The sequence below is a fragment of the Cetorhinus maximus genome, chromosome 14, assembly GCF_964194155.1.
Source record: "Cetorhinus maximus chromosome 14, sCetMax3.hap1.1, whole genome shotgun sequence".
Classification (NCBI taxonomy): Eukaryota; Metazoa; Chordata; class Chondrichthyes; order Lamniformes; family Cetorhinidae; genus Cetorhinus; species Cetorhinus maximus.
The window spans coordinates 24,350,360-24,371,686 of NC_135892.1; the positions used below are offsets into that span (position 1 = coordinate 24,350,360).

At 41.5% G+C, this 21,327-nt stretch overlaps 1 protein-coding gene across 11 annotated transcripts in view; it reads left to right on the forward strand.

The window, feature by feature from the left end:
• Positions 1-21,327, forward strand: part of map4k3a (mitogen-activated protein kinase kinase kinase kinase 3a) — a 279,053-nt gene that overhangs the window by 248,980 nt on the left and 8,746 nt on the right. For 8 of the 11 annotated variants that reach the window (XM_078556672.1, XM_078556676.1, XM_078556678.1 and 5 more), the window contains 7 exons: positions 6,716-6,833; positions 12,507-12,565; positions 15,638-15,741; positions 16,997-17,168; positions 18,125-18,142; positions 18,518-18,586; positions 20,301-20,393. In XM_078556672.1, coding sequence (XP_078412798.1) covers positions 6,716-6,833; positions 12,507-12,565; positions 15,638-15,741; positions 16,997-17,168; positions 18,125-18,142; positions 18,518-18,586; positions 20,301-20,393 — 633 coding nt within the window. The remainder of the gene's footprint in view (positions 1-6,715; positions 6,834-12,506; positions 12,566-15,637; positions 15,742-16,996; positions 17,169-18,124; positions 18,143-18,517; positions 18,587-20,300; positions 20,394-21,327) is intronic. The other 3 variants (XM_078556674.1, XM_078556675.1, XM_078556680.1) reach the window with 1 other exon arrangement.

The following is a 21,327-nucleotide window of genomic DNA, read 5'->3' on the forward strand; positions in this document are numbered from 1 at the left end:
AGATGCAATATGAAGATCTAATGCGTCTCCTCACTGCATGTCGTCATCATCATCCTCCACAAATCTAGCGCTATGACGGCCTCCCAAGCGTGCCAGCCTCATCTGGCCAATGCGAGGGCCTCATCACCGTCATTGTCACCTTCGAGGACCTCCTCACTCTCATCACCATTGACCTCCTTATCGGAGGAGACCTCCAGCTCCTGGATCTCCTGCTCAGCCAGCTGCTCTCCCCGTTGCAGCGCAGGTTGTAAAGGGTGCAGCAGGTGACGATGATGCGTGACACCCTCTGTGGACTACATTGCAGGGCTCCACCAGACCGGTCCAGGCACTGAAATCTCATTTTCAGCATCCCGATGGTTTGCTCCACCAAGTTGCGAGTTGCAGCATGAGTCTTGTTATACCTTTGCCCTGAGGCTGCCGCATAGGTGTCATCAGCCACGTTGTCTGTGGATAACCCTTGCCACCTAGGAGCCAACCCTGCAGCATCTGTGGACCCTGGAAGATGTCAGAGATCTGTGACCGACTGAGAATATAGGAGTTGTGGACTCTCCCTGGAAACCATGCGCAGACCTGCAGGATGCATTTGTGGTGGTCACACACCAGCTGCACAGTCAGCGAATGGAAACCCTTGTAGTTGACATAGCTGACCCCTTGTTGCGCCGGAGATCTGAGTGCCACGTGAGTGCAGCCAATTGCACCTTGCACCTATAGGAAACCTGAGATCTGGGTAAATCCCACTCCTATTGACCAATTTGTGGCAGCTTTGCCCATTGCACTGCATGCTGTGCTCTCAGCTCAGGCAAAGGCATTCTCCTAACTCACACTGCAAGGCTGCATTGTTAACATGAACCATCGGGGAGACTGGTCCAAACCTGAATGACATTGCAAGGAGCTGTGAGCGCCTCCACCAGTGACTGATCCACGGCCAGCTTTGGCAACGGGATTGTACAATGTACACAGTCATCCAATTGTTCTGCAGTCCACTAAAATGCTCATTAGTTTGCAGTCTGTACCCAAGGGGTGAAAAGCTCTCGAGCATTTGGTGGCACTTTCACGCCTCTGCATTGCTTGAGTGGGCAGATAAGCTAGAGGCCTGATGCCGCACATGTCAGTGTGGCTGTGCCTGAACTATCTCAGCTACAGAAGAATGGTCGCTTTATACAAGGTTTCCCTAATGTGTGGCCACTCCCCCCACCAAACCTCGCATGTGCTTGTGCATCCAGGCTCTCTTGGGCCTGGGCGAAATGCAAAGTTGTGTGCCCTCATGAAGATGGCACCTGTGCTCTCATGGATCTGTTTGTGGCTGGAGGCTTGTGATATCCCACAGAGGTCACCTGTGGGACCCTGAAAAGAGCCATTGGCGTAAAAATTGAGCACAGCGGTCACTTTCACAGCCACTGGCAGTGGATGCTCTCCATATCCCCATGGCGCCAAATCCTGCAGTATGACTAGTTCGCTAGACATGCGCTGTCTTCGGTGACACTGGTTCTTGGTTATCTGCAGGAATGAAAAGCGACGTCTATAGACCCTTGCTGTCGCTAGGTGCTAACCAACGACGATTCGATGTGGCTCTTCAGCGTGTGCGTGAGCCCCAGCCGCCCCTTCTTCCTCAGGCTGCCCCTCCCTCTGTGCAACCAAGCACCTCCATCGCTGTCTCCTCTGCCATTCTCCTAACCCGCACTGCATGGCTGCACTGTTAGCTTGAATCATGGGGGAGACTGGTCCAAACCTGAATGATGACATTGCAAGGGGCTGTGAGCACCTCCGCCAGTGATCGCTCCATGGTTAGCTTTAGCAGAGATTGTACAATGTGCCCAGTTGTCCAACTGTTCTGCAGTCCGCTAAAACACTAATTTGTTTGCTGTCTGCACCCAAGGAATGAAAAGCTCTCGAGCATTTGGTGGCAATTTCATGCCTCTGCATTGCTTGAGTGGGCAGATAAGCTAGAGGCCCAACTCCAAGCATGCCAACATGGCTGCACCTGAGCTGTCTCAGCTACAGAGGAATGGTCACTTTATACAAGGTTTCCCTAATATATGGCCGTTCCCCCCTCCCCCAACCCCCCACCAAAACCTGCATGTGCTTGTGCACCATCTTCAACCACAGGACAGCCACACCACATCCCCCTCCCCCAACGCGCATCAACCGCAGGGCAGCCTCAACCTTGATGTCCAGCAGCCGACCCGGGGGACCGCTGCGTAACATTACTGTGCACTCATCTGCAAGTTCCCTTCAAAGTGCATCCTGCCGAGTGCATACCTTATACATGCTGTTGTAAAACATATCGGCGTGAGTGGGCGAATGATCCAGTGGAAGGGGGTGATTCTGGCGAGCTGGCCTTATAATGATATGCAGATGTATTACAATGAGGTTCCTGACATCCGATGGCGGGAAATACGGCCCACCATCGATGGGCTGAGCAGACAATTGCAAACTGGTTTCACAACGTCGTGAAACCGATCTTTGGCCTTTACGCCAAATTGTCTGCTCATGCCGCCGAACACACCCAATGCCAGCCCGTAGTCTCAATTTAGTTTCTACTTAACATGGCCCAGCTAATTTGACAATCTCATTACAAAGTGAATACATAAGAAATTAATAAGTGTCATACCAATGCAGGTTGGGTGAAGCACGTTTTTGGGGCAAAGTAGAGGAGCTTTACTCTACATCTTTTGGGCTAAACCTGACCTGGTAGCACTTGCTATTGACACGAGTGTCTGAATTGGGAATTTAATCTGTTTGCAATCAGTAACATTTCTTTTCCTGAAGAACATATTTGAATTTTTTTTTAAAAGCTTGTGATTGTGAGATGTCCTTTTGAAGAATCATATTGCCACTAATCTTGGATCCCTTCTTAAAATCACTTTGGGTTAAATCAATTTGAGATTCCTTAGCTGTTCTGTCCTTTTATTCGTATCTAATGCTGAGCTTAGAATGCACTTTAATGTATCATGTGTTACAACCACGTGAGGAGGGGTAAAAATTGACTCTCCTAATTTACCACTCTCTAGGTCTGGCTGTAACAGGGTTTAGTTGTGAACTTAGTAGGAGCCCTACTATGTACGTTTCCAGATTAACAAGAAATAATCGGGTAGATTTTGAGTTTAAGTCAAAGAAGATAAGTTTATTGATCCTACTTGCTGATTTAAAAAAAAACCAAGTAAATTGCAATCCTCATTCATATGTCTCACATGTTCCCTGAACCCCATGCAGGCAGATGCCCGCGTGCACACGCAAGCGCATACACAAGCACAGATGATAGCATATGAGGATAGACTTGAAGATTTTTTACAGCTCATGGAAAAAAATAAACAGCCAAAGAAATATATGGTTAACTGTCTTTTGACTGGTCTCAGTGGTGATTCTATGTTGCGGCAGTTTTGTTCAGTTGTCTTCCTGGGTGTGGCTGTACAGAGCAAGATTTCCACTTTTTATCCTCAAAAGGTCTTGGTTTGCAGTAGAATTCTCTTCTCAGCATTATTATTCTGTAGTATCGTATGCCGTACTTCCGAGAGAGAGAGAGAGAGATACTGCTCTTGCAGCCTTTCAGGATATCCTTCTGATCTCTGCTCTGACTTGATAAACAGTTCTTAAAATGCCTTGCTGGCTGTATATACTGGAGGAATTTGATTACCATGTCTGCAGTAGTCAGTGTTGTAGAACACACAATTACATTTTTGATGCCTCATCTCAGAAACTATTGAAGAGTAATGGTGTAAAACTCAACAGTAGCTAGGGTCTTTCATGCTCCTTGAGAGGGTTTGAGAGTTTGACTACCTGGTTCATCTGCCTTTGGAAGGGGGCTGGGGCATTTCTGAGTCCAAATGGCATGACTCAAAACTGGTATAACCTATCTGGAGTTACAAAGGCAGAGATCTCCTTTGCCCAGGTGATCAGAGGCACTTTGGGTGGAATGCAAGTTGTACATTTGGCTGGATGGCAGTCTTTCCACTATATTAATGGGATTGCACTGTACTAAAATCCAACCAGAAGAAAAAGGCATTAGAAATTGTATCTTTTTCTTTTAAAAAAAAAGACATCCACGTAACACTTTCGCATCATGCGGAATGAAATGAGGCTCACACTCATGTCATTACAAGACTGGGAAAAAGCACAAATGATTTTTTAAAAACTCTCTCTCATAAATTCATCCACACCCCTCACATCTTCCTCTATTCTTTTGGGTCTGTTCAGTTGAGATTCGAGTTGTTGTTCCTATGCAGATTTTAAACTTTTGACAGAGCATCTGCAGTTGCATTATTTTTTTCTGCAACTTCAACAAAATAGTCTTGGGTTTTTAAGTTTTTAATTTCCCTACAAAGGTTAAGGGGTTGCAGTCTTTATAGCCTGTGGTCTCTGTGTAGCCATTTCGGATATATATCTCAGTGATTTGAGAGCTAGTAATAATCCTAAGGTTTCCTTCTTGGAATAGCATTTCTGTTGTTTGTTCAATTTCTTGGAGAAATAAAAGCAAAAAACTGCGGATGCTGGAAATCCAAAAAAAAAATCTCCTTCGCTCGGGTGATCAGAGGCACTTGCCAGTATCCCTTTAATAAGTCTATCTTAGTGATGTAGGCTGCGTTGCCTACTCTGTCTATGCAATCTTCCAGGCGGGGATTGGATAAAAGTCAGCTTTGGTTACTGCATTAATCTTTTGGCAATCGATGCAGAGAATTGCGGAGCCATCCACTTCGGCACAAGCACAACTGGGGGAACTCCAGCTGCTGTTACTGGGCTCGATTAGTTTGTGCCCCAGTATATATTTGATCTCCTCCCGGACCTGGGTCAGTTTTATTGACATGGACAGTAGGGATTCTGTTTAATGGGAGGGGTCTCTCCCACATGCACATCATGTAGAACTAAAGTGGCACGGCTCAGCTCGCCTCTACAGATGCTGTTAAATGTGGTGAACAGCCTTGCCAGGCCGTTTCTTTGTTCCACATTTAAATGGATGAATATGGTGTCTAATTTCTCTAAAATTTCCATGTTTGCTAACCAAACGGTAGGGGGTTCAATTTGGGCCTCACCCAGGCCTCCCTCTACTTCGTTCTCACTGTCCCTTTTTATCCTCCAATTGTTTTGCTATCTGACAGACCATTAACCTGCTTGTCCCCTTCCCAGCTGTGGTGCTGCTTTAACATGTTGATGTGACCCACCTGCTATTTTTTTCCTTACGGCCTGGGGTGTCGATTAAATAGTTTACCTTCCCAGTTCTCTTTGCTACCATGTTTGGGCACTGAACCAGGCTTTCAGGGGCTCACCCTGTATTGGCAGGCGCACTAGCACATAGTCTATTGGCTGAAGGGTTTGGGCTCTGGCATGTTTATCTGCCCATTTTTTCATAGCTGTTTGGGAGGTTTTTAAGTGCTCCCGAGCCACATCACAGGTTCTCGTGAGCTGCTAAAGGAACACAGATATATGGTCTAACATGGATACCGACTTCTGTTCTAAAAACTTCTCCTTTAATTAGTTTCAAAGAACCCCGCACTTATTGTCTGTAAACAAATTCAAAAGGAATAAACTGGTGGGTGAGTCCCTTGTGGTGAACAGGAGAAAACCCAGTCCTTCATCCCAGTCATTGGGGTACTCGTAACAGTATGCCCTGATCATTGTTTTTAGGATCTGATGGTACTGCTTTAAAGCTCCTTGTGACTGTACAGTTTACTAAAATCCAGCCAGAAAAAAAAACATTAGAAATTGTATATTTTTCTTTAGAACAACCTCATCCTCTTAACAAGTGTTGTTCACATTTGCCTGTATGTAGACCTTTCCTGATTCATTGTTGTCTTCAATATCTCTGTTTCATTTGTTATATTGAAAACTAGGGCCAGTCAAGTGCCCAAATAAATCCCAAAATACTTACCTCTTAACATGTTCTTTTTCTGATAAATTTATTCTGGCAAGTATTGAAATGGTTTTTCAAGTATCGGCGTCACATAGGATAAGTTTCTTTATCTCCTATGGTAGCACCCAACCCCATTTTAAATAAAATAAATTTATATATACTTAAATGGATTGTGTGTTTTATCAGGTTGGAAGAACCATCTTTCCTCCTGTCCTTAAATACATGTTTGAAGTGATGTCTCATTATGCTAACATGTTGAAGATTCAGATTTACATTGGAAAGGATCTAATATAGGGAACAGCATTTGAAAGTTTTCAGTTTGTGAATCTCACCTGAGCTTCTTTGGCAATATGCCACAAACCTGCAACCTCTACTACCAAGAAGGACAAGAGCAGTAGGTGCATGGGAACACCACCATCTTCAAACTCCTCTCCAAACCTCCCCTAAAAGCGCACATCCTCCTGATTTGAACATATGCTACTATACTTCCATCTGGGTCAAGGTTCTGCACTCCCTACCTAATAACATTTTGGGAACACTTTAACCACTCAGCTATTCAAGAAGAAGGCCCGTTAAAGATCAAGTTGAGATGTGACATTAATCATTTAAAGTCACAAGGGCCAATGTTAAATCAAAAAGAGAATATGATGTAATCTTATAATTTTGGGCAGGTATAAAAAATACCACGGAACTAGGATGCAGCTAAGACATTCAGTATAAACTAGAGGAAGAATGCAATAAAAGGAATTAATTCAAAAATAAATATATAAACCAAGAATTCCTTAAATTACTGTCTTGTCTGTGTAGATGATATTTTATATTCTTAGTATACTTAGATGGTTGAAAGGCATCTTTCTTTTACTTTTTTAGGAAAAGCTTCCCAACTTTACTCTCACAATTTGTTGGGTCTTTTTGAGTATGCTAGACAAATGCAGAAATTGCCCGTCTCTATTCCTGCATATAGGCTTCCTGACAGAATACTTCCAAGGTAAGAGGCAATTCTTTCATACACATTGGAATTTTTAAAAAAACTTGTGGGTGGAACAGTAAGAAATTGAGGGGTACTGAAGTCAAATGTCATAACAAGTGGATGTGTGCAATTGTGAGTTATCCAGTGGCATGGTAGATTTTTTTTTTTGATTTATCAAAATTGCTGTAATAAACTCTCCAATATGGTTTGGAGATTAGAATGGGTTAAACTGGATCTTTATTAACCAGTCAAGCAAACATACTCATGAATAACAATAAGGCAGTCACAAACGCCGATATCTCATGGGAGCTCCGGGTGACAATCTCTCAGCTTGTCCCAACAGGATCAAGACACGCCCTTCCCTCAGTTCCTCACTCATTTATTCAAAAGAATGAGCACGTCTATACAGAGTTTCATTAAATTTGTCTCTCTATCTTGGATCCAGCCTTTGCCAAAACCAGTTTGTTTAAGTACTTGAGGCCACTTCATATATTTGTCCAGCCAGCAAAGCTATTGCTTATCTCTCAGCCCGCACTACATGCAGAATCTTGTGTTAAACATTAACCCTTACAAAAATAAGATCATCAAGATTAAATAAAAAGGAAAACAAAATGTAGTAAATCTAGAAGCAATGATAAAGTGAGATCAAATTTGGAGTTTAAAATCTGAACATTGTAAGAGGAAGGAAAAAATGATGGAGCCAAGAAAATTTTAGGATGCATTTGTTTCAACACAGTGATCTAGGTTGGAAAAAAAAGTGATATGCTAATCTATTTGCACTTATAGGGAAATGAAAGTTTAGATGATATCAACAAAATAAAGGAGACATTGTTAAAGCTCCAGATAATAGGTGCGCTTGCAGCATTGTATGAACTCTCAGTGGTAGAATATGGATTTGTGACCATAGTCATCCATGTAAGAAGTTCCAGAACTTGACTTTGCTTTCACCAACAAACCACCCTGTTGTATAAAACCACTACAAAGTCAAAAAAAGAAACCAGGCACTTCCCCACAGTTCAGTCAGGAGGTAAGGTGCTTGAGAGTTGGTTGGACAGTGGCATTGACAGATGTCAGAGCATGTTGCTCGCCTGTGTTCAAACTGAAAAGGCGAGTCTGAAGAAAAATGATAAGTTGTCCTTGAACGGTATGCCATATTATTCACTGTGTACAGGTACAAACTATAAAAGCATTTTTAAATTCATTTTATAGGCTGTGGGCATTGCTGGCTAGGCCAGCATTTATTGTCTATCCCTAATTGCCCTTGAGAAGTGACAAGGATAACTTCTTTCAAAAGCACTCCATTTCAATACTTTTTTCCAAGTTGAAATTAGCACTTTTGTGGGAAAGGCAGGCTTTATGTTCTTGCTAGACTCACCTGCCCTGCATTTGTCCTCTGTCATCTGTCCCCTGTTGTAGCCTTAACTCTACTTTCTTTCCTAGCTCCTCTCAAGCCCTCTTGAGTTCATCTTGCCCATGAGACCCACCTCCTGTTCCCTCGATCCCATTCCTACTAAAGTATTGACCGCCCAACTTCCCTTCCTGGTCCCGATGTTAGTTAATACTGTTAGTGGCTCTCTCTCTTTAGGTGTTGCCCCTCTGTCCTTGAAATCTCCCAACATTACCCCCTCATCAAGAAAATAACCTTTTGCCCCCATCATTCTTGCAAATTACCACCCCATCTCCTACCTCCATTTCTTCAAAGTCTTTGAACATGTTTACCTCCTGAATGTAGTCATAAAATGGCTTCAGCTCAGAAGAAGGCCATTCAGCCTGTTGAGTCCATGCTGGCTCTCTGAAAATGCAAGTCGGCTACACCCATTCCCCACCCTATCGCTGTAGCCCTGCAAACTTTTCCCCTTCAGGGGTTTTTCCAATACCCAATTCACTTTTATAAGCCGCAATGGAGTCTGTCTCCAACCTTACAGGCAGGTCATTTCAGAGCATATGTACTCACTGCATAGAAAAGTTTTTTCTTATGTCGCCTTTGGTTCTTTTGCCATTCACTTTAAATCTGTGTCCTCTCGTTCCTGTTCCTGCTGCCAAGGAGAGCAGATTTTGCCTACCTTTCTTTCTAGACACCTCATGATTTTAAACACGCTATCAAATCTCCCTTCAACCTTCTCCGAGGAGAACAACTTCATCCACCCCAATCTATTGCTGTAACTGGAATGTAATCCTCATGTCTGGAACTATTATCATAAATCTTTTCTCACCCTCTCTAAAGCCTTCACATCCTTCCTGAAGTGTGGTGCCTAGAATTGACACAACACTCCAGTTGGGGCCAAACCAGTGTTTTATAAAGGTTCTTTATAAATTCCTTGTTTTTGTACTCTCTGCCTCTATAAAGTCTAGTATCCCATGTTCCTTTTAACTGCTTTCTCACTCTACCCTGCCACTTTCAAGGGTTTGTGCACGTAATACTCTCCGATCTCTACATGTGCAACCCCTTTAGTTTATATGTCTCTCTCATTCTTCCTACCAAAGTGTGTCACTTAACTCTTCTCTGCATCAAGCTTCATCTGCTATATGCCTGTCCATTCCATCAGCCTGTTGGTCTCCTCTTGAAGTTTATCACTATCCTCGCTATAGTTACAAGTTTTATGTCACCTACAAATTTTGAAATTGCACCCTGTACACCCACATCCATGTTATGAATATATATCAAGAAAAGCAGTGGTCTTAGTAAGGACCCCCTGGGAAAACCACTGTACACCTTTCCCCAGTCTGAAATATAACAGCGCCTATCTTTCTCAGAGCTTCATGTTTGAATTCCTCCAATCAGGTTTCCACCTCTGCCACTGTACCAAAATGGCTCTTATCAAAGTCATAATGTTGTTATTCTGTGTGACTGTGACAAAGGTAAACTATCCCTCCTTATCCCTTCTCAACCTGTCTGCAGCCTTTGACAAGGTTGATCACGCCAACCTCCTTCAACATCTCGCCACTGTTGTCTAACTGGGTGAGATTGCACTTACCTGGTTCCATTCTTACCTATCTAATTAGAGTATCTCTTGCAATGGCATCTCTTCCTGCTTTTGCACCGTTATCTCTGGTATTCTGCACCCACCCCCCCCCCCCTGCCCCGCCACCAAGATCTATCATTGGCCCTTCCTCCTCCTCATTCATCTACTTTTTAAAAAATTTGTTAATGGGATGTGGATGTCACTGGCTAGGCCAGCATTTATTGCTCTTCCCTAATTGTCCTTGCTCAGAAGGCATTTAAAAGTCAACCACATTGCGGTCACATGTAGGCCAGACCAGGTAAGGACGACAGATTTCCTTCCCTAAAGGACATTAGTGAATTAGGTGGGTTTTTACGACAGTCGGCAATGGTTCCGTGGTCATCATCAGACTTCTTTGATTCCAGATTTTTATTGAATTCAAATTTTACCATCTGCTGTGGTGGGATTCGAACCCCCTGGGTCTCTGGAATACTAGCCCAGTGACAATACCACTATGCCATGGCTCAGTGGCATCAACCAAAAGCACAGCATTAGTTTTCACTGATGACAACCCAGCTTTACTTCACCACTAACTTTCTCGACTCCTCCACTGTTGCTAAATTATCAGACTCCTTACCTGACACCTGGTACTGGATAACCAGAAAGTTCCTCTTTGATCCCTGCTCCAAACTACATTCCCAGGTTATCAACCTCAACCCTCTGCCTGGCAACTGTCCGAGACTAAACCAGTCTGTTGACAACTTTGGTAGTATGTTTGACCCCATGATGAGCTCCAGATCTATTTGTACCATTACTAAGACTAGCTGTTTCAACTTTTGTAACTTGCCGGACAGTCTCCCCTGTCTTAGCTCATCTGATGCTGAAACCCTGATTCATGCATTTGGTGCCTCTAAACTTGACCATTCCTGGCTGGCCTTCCATATTCTGCCCTTGGCCGCTTGTTGGTGAGAGTGGATGAGTATAGAATAGAGTTTCCGTAAATGAGGTGTAGCCTGACCAGAGCCAGTGCTTCAATGCTGCTGTATTTCTGATATCAATTTCTTCAATACATTTGAAGTAAGGGGTGACTCGTGCTGAAGATGACTAAGAAGCGAAGGAATAATGGACGTGCCAAGAAGAGCCATGGCCATGTCCAGCCCATCAGATGTACAAATTGCTCTCGCTGCATCCCCAAAGACAAAGCCATTAAGAAGTTTGTCATCCACAACTTCGTGGAGATATTTCGGAGGCCAGTGTTTTTGATGCATATGTGCTGCCCAAGCTGTACGTGAAATTGCATTACTGTGTCAGCTGTGCCATCCACAGCAAAGTGGTAAGAAATCGTTCACGAGAGGCCAGGAAGGACTGAACTCCTCCTCCACGTTTCAGGCCAGGCACCAACATCCCACATGGACCTCCTCCCAAACCTATGTAAACACTAGCAGATTGTTTAATTTGATTTGAATAATAAAATTTTCAGACCACTTAAAAATAAAACTTTCCAAAACTCTTGCCCCATACCTTAACTTGGACTAAGTCCAAGTCCCTTTCACCAGCCCACCCTGTGCTTGCAGAATTAAATTGGCTCCTGGTGGAAAAATATCTCAATTTTTAAAATTCTCATCCTTGCTCTAAAATCAGTCCCTTCCTATCTCTGTTATCGTCTCCAGCCCTATAAGATACCCTTGCTCCTCAAATCCTGGCGTGTTCAGCATCCTCAATTTTAGTCACTCCGGCATTGTGGTTATGCCTTCAGCTGCCTAAGTTCTGGAATTTCTTCCCCAAACCCCTCCATCTATCTACCATTTTTTCCTTGTTTAAGACTTGTCTTGGTAACATGAACTTGAAATAAAATGTTAGTATCAGTAATGGTGACCATCTAACTGCCTGGATTTTTGTAAAAATCTATCTGGCACATTAATGTCTAAGGAAGGAAATTTGCCATCTTTACTTGCTCTCAACTCTTAACTGCCCTCTGAAATTCCAAGCAAGTTGTCACCACCACCACCACCACCTCAAGGGCAGTTTGAGATGGACAATAAATGTTGGCTTTGCCAGTGATGCTGACTCCCCTGAATGAATAAATTAAATTACAAGCTGTCTTCAATGTATTTTCTAGGAGCAGACAGTGAAGCTCTTGTGCCATAGTTGTGCAAACCATCTGGTCAGAATATAAATTACTTCCAGGGTCTTTTTCTAAAATAAATTAAGATTGGGAAGAAGTGCTTTCCTATTTAATGCCAGGCCGAAAGTAATTTTTATATAATTGTAAGCTATTTTCTAGGTCTTCCTGCTAACAATGTAATTTTGCAACTTTCTTGATTCTCTCTTATGCTTCAGCATTTAAAATATGATGCTTTAATCCAAATGTTGGTAAGGTCCCCGATGTTTAATGGATAAATGCATCAAGTAATGTAGTCCCAGCTTCACTTCCAAATGTCTTGATTTAGTTTAGCTCAGTTGGGGTGACAGTTGGGTGCCCTACAATTGGTCTCTGTGATTCTGGATTAGGGGAAGAAAAATCATTTGGGGTTGTAGCTACTGATTGCTATCCAGGGCCTTTTGGTGGAACTGGATGTTGAGCAAGTAGAGGATTGTGTTAGAGTATTAACATTCACTGTCAGCTTGATCGACCTAAGTCAATGTTTGACTCAACAATCTGCTAACAGCTTATAACTGTTATTAATTATTAATGTATATATTAAAGATTATATGAATTAAGCATCTAATTCTTACATTTATTTTATAGGAAGTTTGCAGTATCTACAAAAATTCCAGATACAAAAGGCTGCCAAAAATGTTGTGTTGGTAAGTAAATATTTTCTATTTTCTTAATTATCTCTATGCAAAGTTGAGAATAAGAACATAAAATGTAGGAGCAGGCTGAACCACCATTCAGTGGTCTATATGAACTCCACTTTTTCGCCCTATCCCCATATCTCTTGATTCCTTTAGTGCCTAAAAATCTTTTGATCTCAGTCTTGAATATACAGAGTGACTGGGCATCTGTGTTCTCCAAGGTCAAGAATTCCAAAAATTCACAACCATCCATCAAAAACAACAACATACATTTTTATAGCATTTTCAATGTAATAAAACATCCAAAGGCGTTTCAGAGGGTGCAATTATGAAACAAAATATGACACCAAGCTACATCTGGAGATATTAGATCAGATGACCAGAAGCTTGCTCAAAGAGAGAGTTTGTAAGTAGGAAAGAGGGGCTAAGGGAAGGTATTCTAGATTTAAGGAGCTGGGGCAACTGAAGGCAGGGCCACCAATGGTGGAGCGATTAAAATCGGAGATGCACAAGAAGCCAGAATTAGAGGAGCACGGATATCTTGGAGAATTGTGGGGCTCGAGATATGGGTGGACAAGACCATGGTGGGATTTGAAAACAACAGAGTTTTAAAATCAAGATGTTGCTTGACCAGTAGAGCTTAATGTAGGCCAGTGAGCACAGGTGCGATAGATGAATGGGACTTGGCACGAGTTAAGGCACTGGCAGCAGAGTTTTGGATGACCTCAAGTTTGGGGAGTGTGGAATGTGGGAGACCAGCTAGGAGTGCATTGGACTGGTTACATCTAGAGGTAACAAAGGCATGAATGAAGGTTTTAGCAGTGGATGCACTGAGACGGGCGAAGTTGAGTGATGTTGCAGAGGTGGAAATGAGTAGTCTTAGTGATGGCGCAAATATGTGGTTGGAAGTTCATTTGGGTCAAAGTGACTCCGAGGTGGTGAACAGACTGGTTTAACCTCACACTGTTGCCAGGGAGAAGGATAGAGTTGGTGGCTTGGGAACAGAGCTTGGAGCAGGGAACGAAAACAATAGCTTCAGTCTTCACAATAATTCAGCTGATCCAGTGCTGATGTCGGATAAGCAGTCTGATAATTTAGCAATGGTGGAGGAGTCGAGAGAGGTGGTGGTGAGGTAGAGCAGGATGTCTTCAGCATACTTGTGAAAACTAATGCTGTGCTTTCAGATGATAAGGCAGCAACTAGATGATAAATGGGAGGGGGCCAAAGATGAATCCTTGGAAGACACCAGGAGAAGAATTTTCCCATCGGCAAGCAGGAGCGGGGCCCATTCACCGACGTGTAAAATGATACGGAATGATTTTGGACGGAACTCCCGACGTCATCCCGCGTCATTTGCATTTTGAGGTCGACGAGGGCACAGCCAAGCCAGCTGTGCGCCCGCCGACCTGTCAACGGCCTATTGAGGCTATTCAAAAAGCAATTAAACCAATTAGTGGACCTGCCTGTCCAACCTTAAGGTTGGCGGACAGGTCGGGAGCGCTGGCGGCCACCTGAAAAAGCATGAAATCTCATCCACGGGCGGAATGAGGTTTCATGACTGAATTTAAAAATTAAGATTCACTTTTACTTAAAGTTATTGTCACATTGTCACATATGGGGACATGGATGGTAAATGATAATTTCCATCTTCGGAGAGAAAAAATGGCGCGCCCCCAATCGGGGGTGCTGATTGGAGGGCCCCACGCCTGCTCCAGCACTCTTTCCTCCCCCCGCCCCCTCCGAGACCGGGGGACAATGTTGCCCCAGAGGTAACAGTGCAGGAGTGGAAAGGGCAGTCACTGCAAGTGATTCTTTGGCTACAATTAAGTAGATAAAAATGGAACCAGTTGGTAGCAGCCTTGCACAGCTGGATGACAGTGGCCAGGTGTTGAAGGAGGATGGCGTGGTCGACCGTGTCAAAGGCTGCAAATAGGACGAGGAGGGTAAGTTTACCTTTGTCACAGTCACACAAGATGTCATTTGTGACTTTGATAAGAGCAGTTTTGGTAATGTAGCAGGGGCGAAAACCTGATTGGAGGGATTCAAACACGGATTTCCGGGAAAGATAGGAACAGAAATGGGTGGCGACAACATGTTCCAGGACTTTAGAGAGGAAAGGGAGGTTGGGGATGGAACAGTAGTTTCCTCCCAAAATGAACTACCTCATATTTATCTGGGTTGAATTTCATTTGCCAATTATTTGCCCACTTTGCAAGTTTATCAATGTCCTGTAATTAGTTGCAGTCCTCCTCAGCTTTGTTGTCATCTGCAGATTTAGAAATTTTGCTTTCGATTCCAAAGTCCAAATCGTTCATGTAAATTGTGCATAGCAGTGGTCCCAGCACTGATCTTATGGACCATCACTTCCCACCTTCTACCATTCTGAATAACTACACTTTATTCTCACTCTCTGCTTTCTGTATTGAAGCTTCGCCGCCACTTGTCCCCTGCCACATGCACAGAATCACAGAATTATTACAGCACAGGAGGAGGTAATTCGGCCCATCATGTCTGCACTGGCTCTCCGAATGAACAATTCACTTAATGCCATTCTCCTGCCTTCTCCCAGTAACCCTGCACGTAGTCCCTTTTCAGATAACATCTAATTCCCTTTTGAATGCCTCGATTGAACCTGCCTCCACAACACACTCAAGCAGCGTTTTCCAGACCTTAACCACTCACTGCATGAAAAAGTTTTTCACACATCACTTTTGCTGCTTTTGCCAATTACTTTAAATCTGTGCCCTCTCGTTCTCAATCCTTTCACGAGTGGGAGCAGTTTCTCCCCATCTACTCTGTCCAATCTCTGACCTTATTCATTAGTCTATTATAGAACACCTTATTGAAGACCTTCTGAAAATCCTGATTAAAAATTACACCTGCATTACCATTGTCTATTGTGTCTGTTACAACCTCAAAAATATGCAATAAAGTTGATGAAGTAAGATTTTCCCTTTTAAAATACATGCTGACTATTCATTATTGTATTTTTTCATTTCCATATCTATTAATTGATCATGCAACCCAAAATATTATGTACAGTGCTGGAAAAAATACTAAATTGCTTTTTGTTTGTTACAGTAAGAAATCCTTACACAGGACACAAATACCTTTGTGGTGCATTGCAATCCAGTATCGTCTTGTTGGAGTGGGTTGAGCAAATGCAGAAGTTTATGTTAATCAAAGTAAGTGGAACATTTAAAAATTATGTAGCTTTGAGCTTTCGTTCAATCCAAACTCCAAAATGTGGGTTTCCTGTAAAATGCAAGTGAAAAATCGACAGATAATGCAAAGTAGAGATAAACATTGAGTTGATGGATTATTATTTAGATGGATACTTCTTGAATCTTAGTTTTATGAAATAGCATTTTTACCCAATAATAGCAATCTTGTCATTTGTCCTCAGATAATTTATTACAATGTAATAATTTTGCATTGTAACAAAATATATTTCTTAAAGACTACTGTTATAATGAAAATTATGCTCACTATTTCCTGGCACTCTACTATATACATACAAGCAAGATCACCTCCACAAAATTCCCCACCTGGGTTGTGACAAAACAATAAAACAACTATGTGCCAAAATTACACCAAACAGAGTTATTGAAAGTTTCTTTCTAAACAACTTTGCATTATCAATTGGCAGTTAGTGTATGAAAAACACACCAAAGTTCTTGAATGTTATTCTTTGTATTTGAAATATCCAAGGAGAAAAAATGGTTACATTTCAGATGATGAACTTTAATGGAATACTGATGTCTTGATCCCTGGGGGCTTCATTTGAACATGTGTGATGCTTCTTGTTTTACATGATGACCAAGTGGTTGATATTTTTCTGGGAAATATAAAGTGATGCCATGTGTAACTTATCAGACCCCCTCCACTTGATCTGTTCGTTAGAATTAGAGTTTTTCCTTACCTATTGGACTTATTGGAGTGGATGGGCAGGGGGGGAACTGTTGGGTCTTTCTGGACTGGAATAAATAGTCTTCACATCTGTAATTAGTTTGTGAACAGCCAAATATCTGTATGCAGACACTGTGGGTAGGAAGACCTTTTACTCATGTTTTTATGTGATAAACATGTACCTTGTACACTTCTGCCCAAAATCCCATTTTATGCTTGGCTTGGTTTGACTTCTCCTAGCTTTAAAGCACAACTTCACTATATTTACCAGAGATGTACAGCTTCTTGTGTCGATACAAATAAAGGCATATTTATATTTAGCTTGCAAAATCATTTCATCTGACCTACTTTGTTTAGATAATAGAATATGAAGTAGGACATTATTTTAAGTATGAATAGTTTCAATTAATGCTCTAAAATGCAAAAATGATTATATTTATTAAAATATTTATTAATATATTTGGTATACCCAGGGATTCATCCCAAATGTACATTGTAATGTAAAACATATGAATTTTGTTTTTGCCCTAGCATGTTGACTTTCCTCTGCCAAATCCATTGAAAGTTTTTGAATTGCTGGTGGTTCCAGAACAAGAATACCCACTGTTGTGTGTTGCTGTCAGTAAAGGAACAGAACTTGGTCAAGTAGTACGATTTGAAACTGTCAATCCAAATTCTACTTCCTGCTGGTTCACTGAAACAGGTATGTCAGTTCTCATTTATTGTAGAAAATGCCAAGTGATTTTTACTTGGGTTTTTTTAAATGATTTGGAAATATGTCATTTTCCATGACATATTTTGTATACTGTACATAAAAAATTAAAAATTACCAACCAAAGGCCAGATCAACATCAAGATGATAAGGATTTGCAAGGGATTTTCTCAGAGTTCTTGTTACGGAGCAACATTAGAACAACAGATCTGGTACCAGATTACCCACCATTGCTCTTGGTACGAGATACACATAGCCTGTTTTTTGGTGAAGAGAGGGGGTGGGATTGAGTAGGTTAGTGTAAAAAATCTCTTGCCTTTTTGTTTATTTTTGCATTATTTTATCTATTTCTTAGTTTTCCAACATAGTCTATGTAGCCTTTTTCACTGAGTAAAAATAATATTGGCGCAGTACAGAAAAACTGAAAGAGATTGGATTTGAATATGGCAGCATCCTTCTGTACAATCATGTTACTCATCTACATATATAAATCTTATCTAGCCCACAATTTTGAGAAAGGACAGAAATATCAAAATAATGTCCATCTAGTTTAGAACTTTGCTATCAGCCTCGTTGCTGGGTTCTGTGGATGTAGAGATTGGATTGGTACATAAAGTTAGATGTCATCACCTCTTTTCATAATAATGCTATGGAAAGAGGCAGTATATTTTGCAACTGTCTCGTGTGGCTGCTGTTGTTCTGAACGTTTAACTGAGCATTAGCAGGTGTTGTAAAATGAAATTTCTTAAGTGGTTAGCAGTTTTTGAAGATACAAATTTAATTTGTAAGATCATCCATCAACTTCCCGTGCAAAAGAGTCAGGAAACCATGGTGCTCTTGCCATACAACTGTCATTTGTGGAAAGGAAGTGAGGGTGGTTTACCTGTGTAATTTGTGGAGTTAGATAAACATTCTGCAACTTTGCCTCATTTCTTGTCTTCCTCCAGATCAATTGAGAGGCAAATGTGAGTATTTACTGAAGCCTGTTTAAAAAGGTTCAGGCTTTGAATTTTTAAGTTTTATTTGTGTTGCCAGTTTTATTTCACAACTATAATTTAGTCTGGCACTTAGAAAAATAACACTTCAACTCAAACACAAACAATTGTAAGGAAACAAACATTTTGAGCTGATTGCCTAACTTGTCAGAATAGAGAAGTCTTTAATCACCACTGCTCACTCATGAGGGAAATATCAATTTAAAGGTTAAAAATTCTCAGCAAAGCCTGAGTAATTTCCACTGGTTCACAGACTCTGGTCTATTTCACAGGGAAAATAAATGCTTAAAAGAAAACTGTAAATATGATTGAGGATGAGTAATACTGTGTTATCACTTGTTACAGATATGCCACAGGCAAATGTCATCCACGTGACCCAGCTGGAGAGAGATACAATAATAGTCTGCATGGATCGTAAGTTTCCAAAACAAGATAACTACGTTTTAAAAAAAAAAGTCCTTTAAACAAGTGCCATATTGAAAATTAAATGTTACAACTAGCTCTTTATTACATGTAGATATTTCTTAGTAACTTGGGAGTTCTTTCAATGAGCTAGCACAGGTACAAAGGGTAGAATAGCCTTTTCCTGTGCTGTATGATTCTATGAAGTCTGTGGTCAATTTATAAGGAACTGCTGGCACCCATTGTCAGCATCAGTTGAACAGATAAACTTCTACTTTACACAATGGTATGTCTTTAAACCAGCCTCAAAAGAATATAGACCAATGTATCAGTATGTTTTTCCCCCTATGTTCTAAGCCATTGCTTTTCATTTTAATTCCCTTCTAAGCAAGGTGAATAATTTAGTGCCAGTTTGTTCTGAGTTATAGCCAGTATTGTGCTACTGACCCAAGACAGTGGTTTGAGATTTCCCATGTTCATATTATCCAGGATACTTGCCCTTGGCGGGGAAATTTTCTTTCTTTTAGCTTGTTAGATTCAAACCCAAGTCTCAGACGTGAAAGGGTAGTGCTCAAATCCACCCTACAACCTGATCTTTTTTCTTTCTTTTTGGCATTGTAGGTTTTGTTTTTCTAAAAAAAAAATCTAACATTGTATTTTTCAGCTCCTTTCCTGAGATCTATCTCTAAAGGAGTGCTTTTTCATAGTTAATAGTGAACATGGATTTAGCTTTTTGTTAATTGTGGTCAGGAAACATCCATTTTGAGCCTCTTCCAAGATGGTTTACCATTAGTCCAATTGCATCTGTGTCACAAACATTTGCCATTTAAATTAATAATTTTATTGTTATGAATCCCTCAAAGATGCTGTTTATTGAAGGATTCAAAACTCTAGGGTTTACCTGTTCAAGCTATTATCTACTGAAAAGTTTGATGTTTTTGTAGTCTAAGGATGTTGCTAACTATTGACAAAAGAAAATTAATCAAGCTTTTCCCATACCTTCTGATCAGAGTATATATTATAAATAGCTAGATTTCTAGGGTTAGACATATAGTTTGGCTTCAACTCTCAGCATGCATAGCAGAATTCACCATAAATTGGTGACTCGATGATAAATTTCAGCCTAAGTTCTATTTTTAAATATAATAAACTGATTCACCTAGTGTTCATTGCAGACCATATCATTTAAAAGTAGTTAGAAAATTTAGAGTGCTAATTTGGCTCCTATTTAGTTGAATCCGGATAGGTTATAGAAGGCATAATAAGCTGTAGCGAGGTTCAAGCAAGTCATGTTTTAAGGTCGATTTAGCTCTGCTCGCTTGCCTGAGATGCATTTTCAACTGATGATCTCTTGTTATGGCTTGTTCAGAGATACAGTATTAGAGAGTACATTTTCACCCGTGCACTAATTTTAGTCATGTTGCTAATTTTATATTCAAACCAACTACATTTGCCTGTTGATCTCTGCGAGTCACATTTGTTAAATATGTAGTCCTGTACTTTGAAATTGTGCATTTAGATTTTAAAGAATAAGTATACTAATTTGGCAGTTGATGTGCCTATTTCAATATATGGGTCCTTGGTTAGTTAATTAGCAAGAATAATATTTTTTCACTAGTATTTGGTACACTTCAAGGGTCTGCTTTTGATGCTCCGTCTTTGGAAATGTACCAAAACTGGTACCATTCAATTACTTATTGTTTTACTCTGTACTTCAACATTCTAGGATGTTTAAAGATTGTAAATCTCCAAGGCAGATTGAAATCTAACAGAAAGCTGTCATCGGAACTAACGTTCACTTTTCAAATTGAGTCAATAGGTAAGGGTTTCTCTTTCATCTTAAGGATATTTGCATTGAAACAGGGTGCTACTCAGTGGGAATTAGCATATTAAAAAATCTACAGATAATTAGTTGAATTTGTATTGGTACTTATGCTGCATTGTCGCTGGTTGAACTGTTAGGCTGAATTTATTCAGGGTAGCGGGGGCCCTGTCAAGGGGCTGGAAAACTGGGGGCAACCCCACTGCGGTCATTTGGGGACCCCCGGTGGCATTTTAGGCCCATCCAGCAACCAATTAGCTGCTTTTGTGGCTCCTGTCACTTTAGAAGATGAGCCCACCTCCAAGAGCTGCTAGCCAGTAAGTTGGCAGCTGCTTTTCAGTCTCAGCAGCGTCACTGGGAGTGGTGACAACTGCTGGGACTGCATGTAGCTGAGAGATGCAGTGATGGAGGCTAACAGAGTAACTACTTGAGTGGGGTTGGGGTTTGCTAGGGCCAGTCAAGCGAGCCTGGTGGGTGGGGGAGGGGTGCTGCGAAGATGATGTTTGCCGCCAGGAGGCCCCCCCATGGACCACAGTGCCCGATTTGGAAGGATCCCTCCCCCCAGCCAGCAGGGAGGCTGCCAGCGTTTACCTGGTGATCTCTCCGTGGGGTGGAGGGCCAATCAGCTGCTGGTAAAATGCTAATACCGGTAGAAGAGGCCTTCCCCTGCCATTTTATGGGTGTCCCAGGTCACCCATCCTGCCCCTAGACAACTGATAATATCAGCCCGTTGAATGCAGACCTGAGCTACAAGTATTCAGTAGCTAAAATATTTAATTGCATTTTAGAAAGCACTGTTTTGATAGGTTCTGTTCATAACACAGGCTGAAGAAAATGAAGATGAATGGAAGGTCCATCAGTGATTGTAGTACAGTGGTTCTGGGCTGTCACAAAAAAAGGGGCCTTTGAATAATACATGAAAGCTACACAT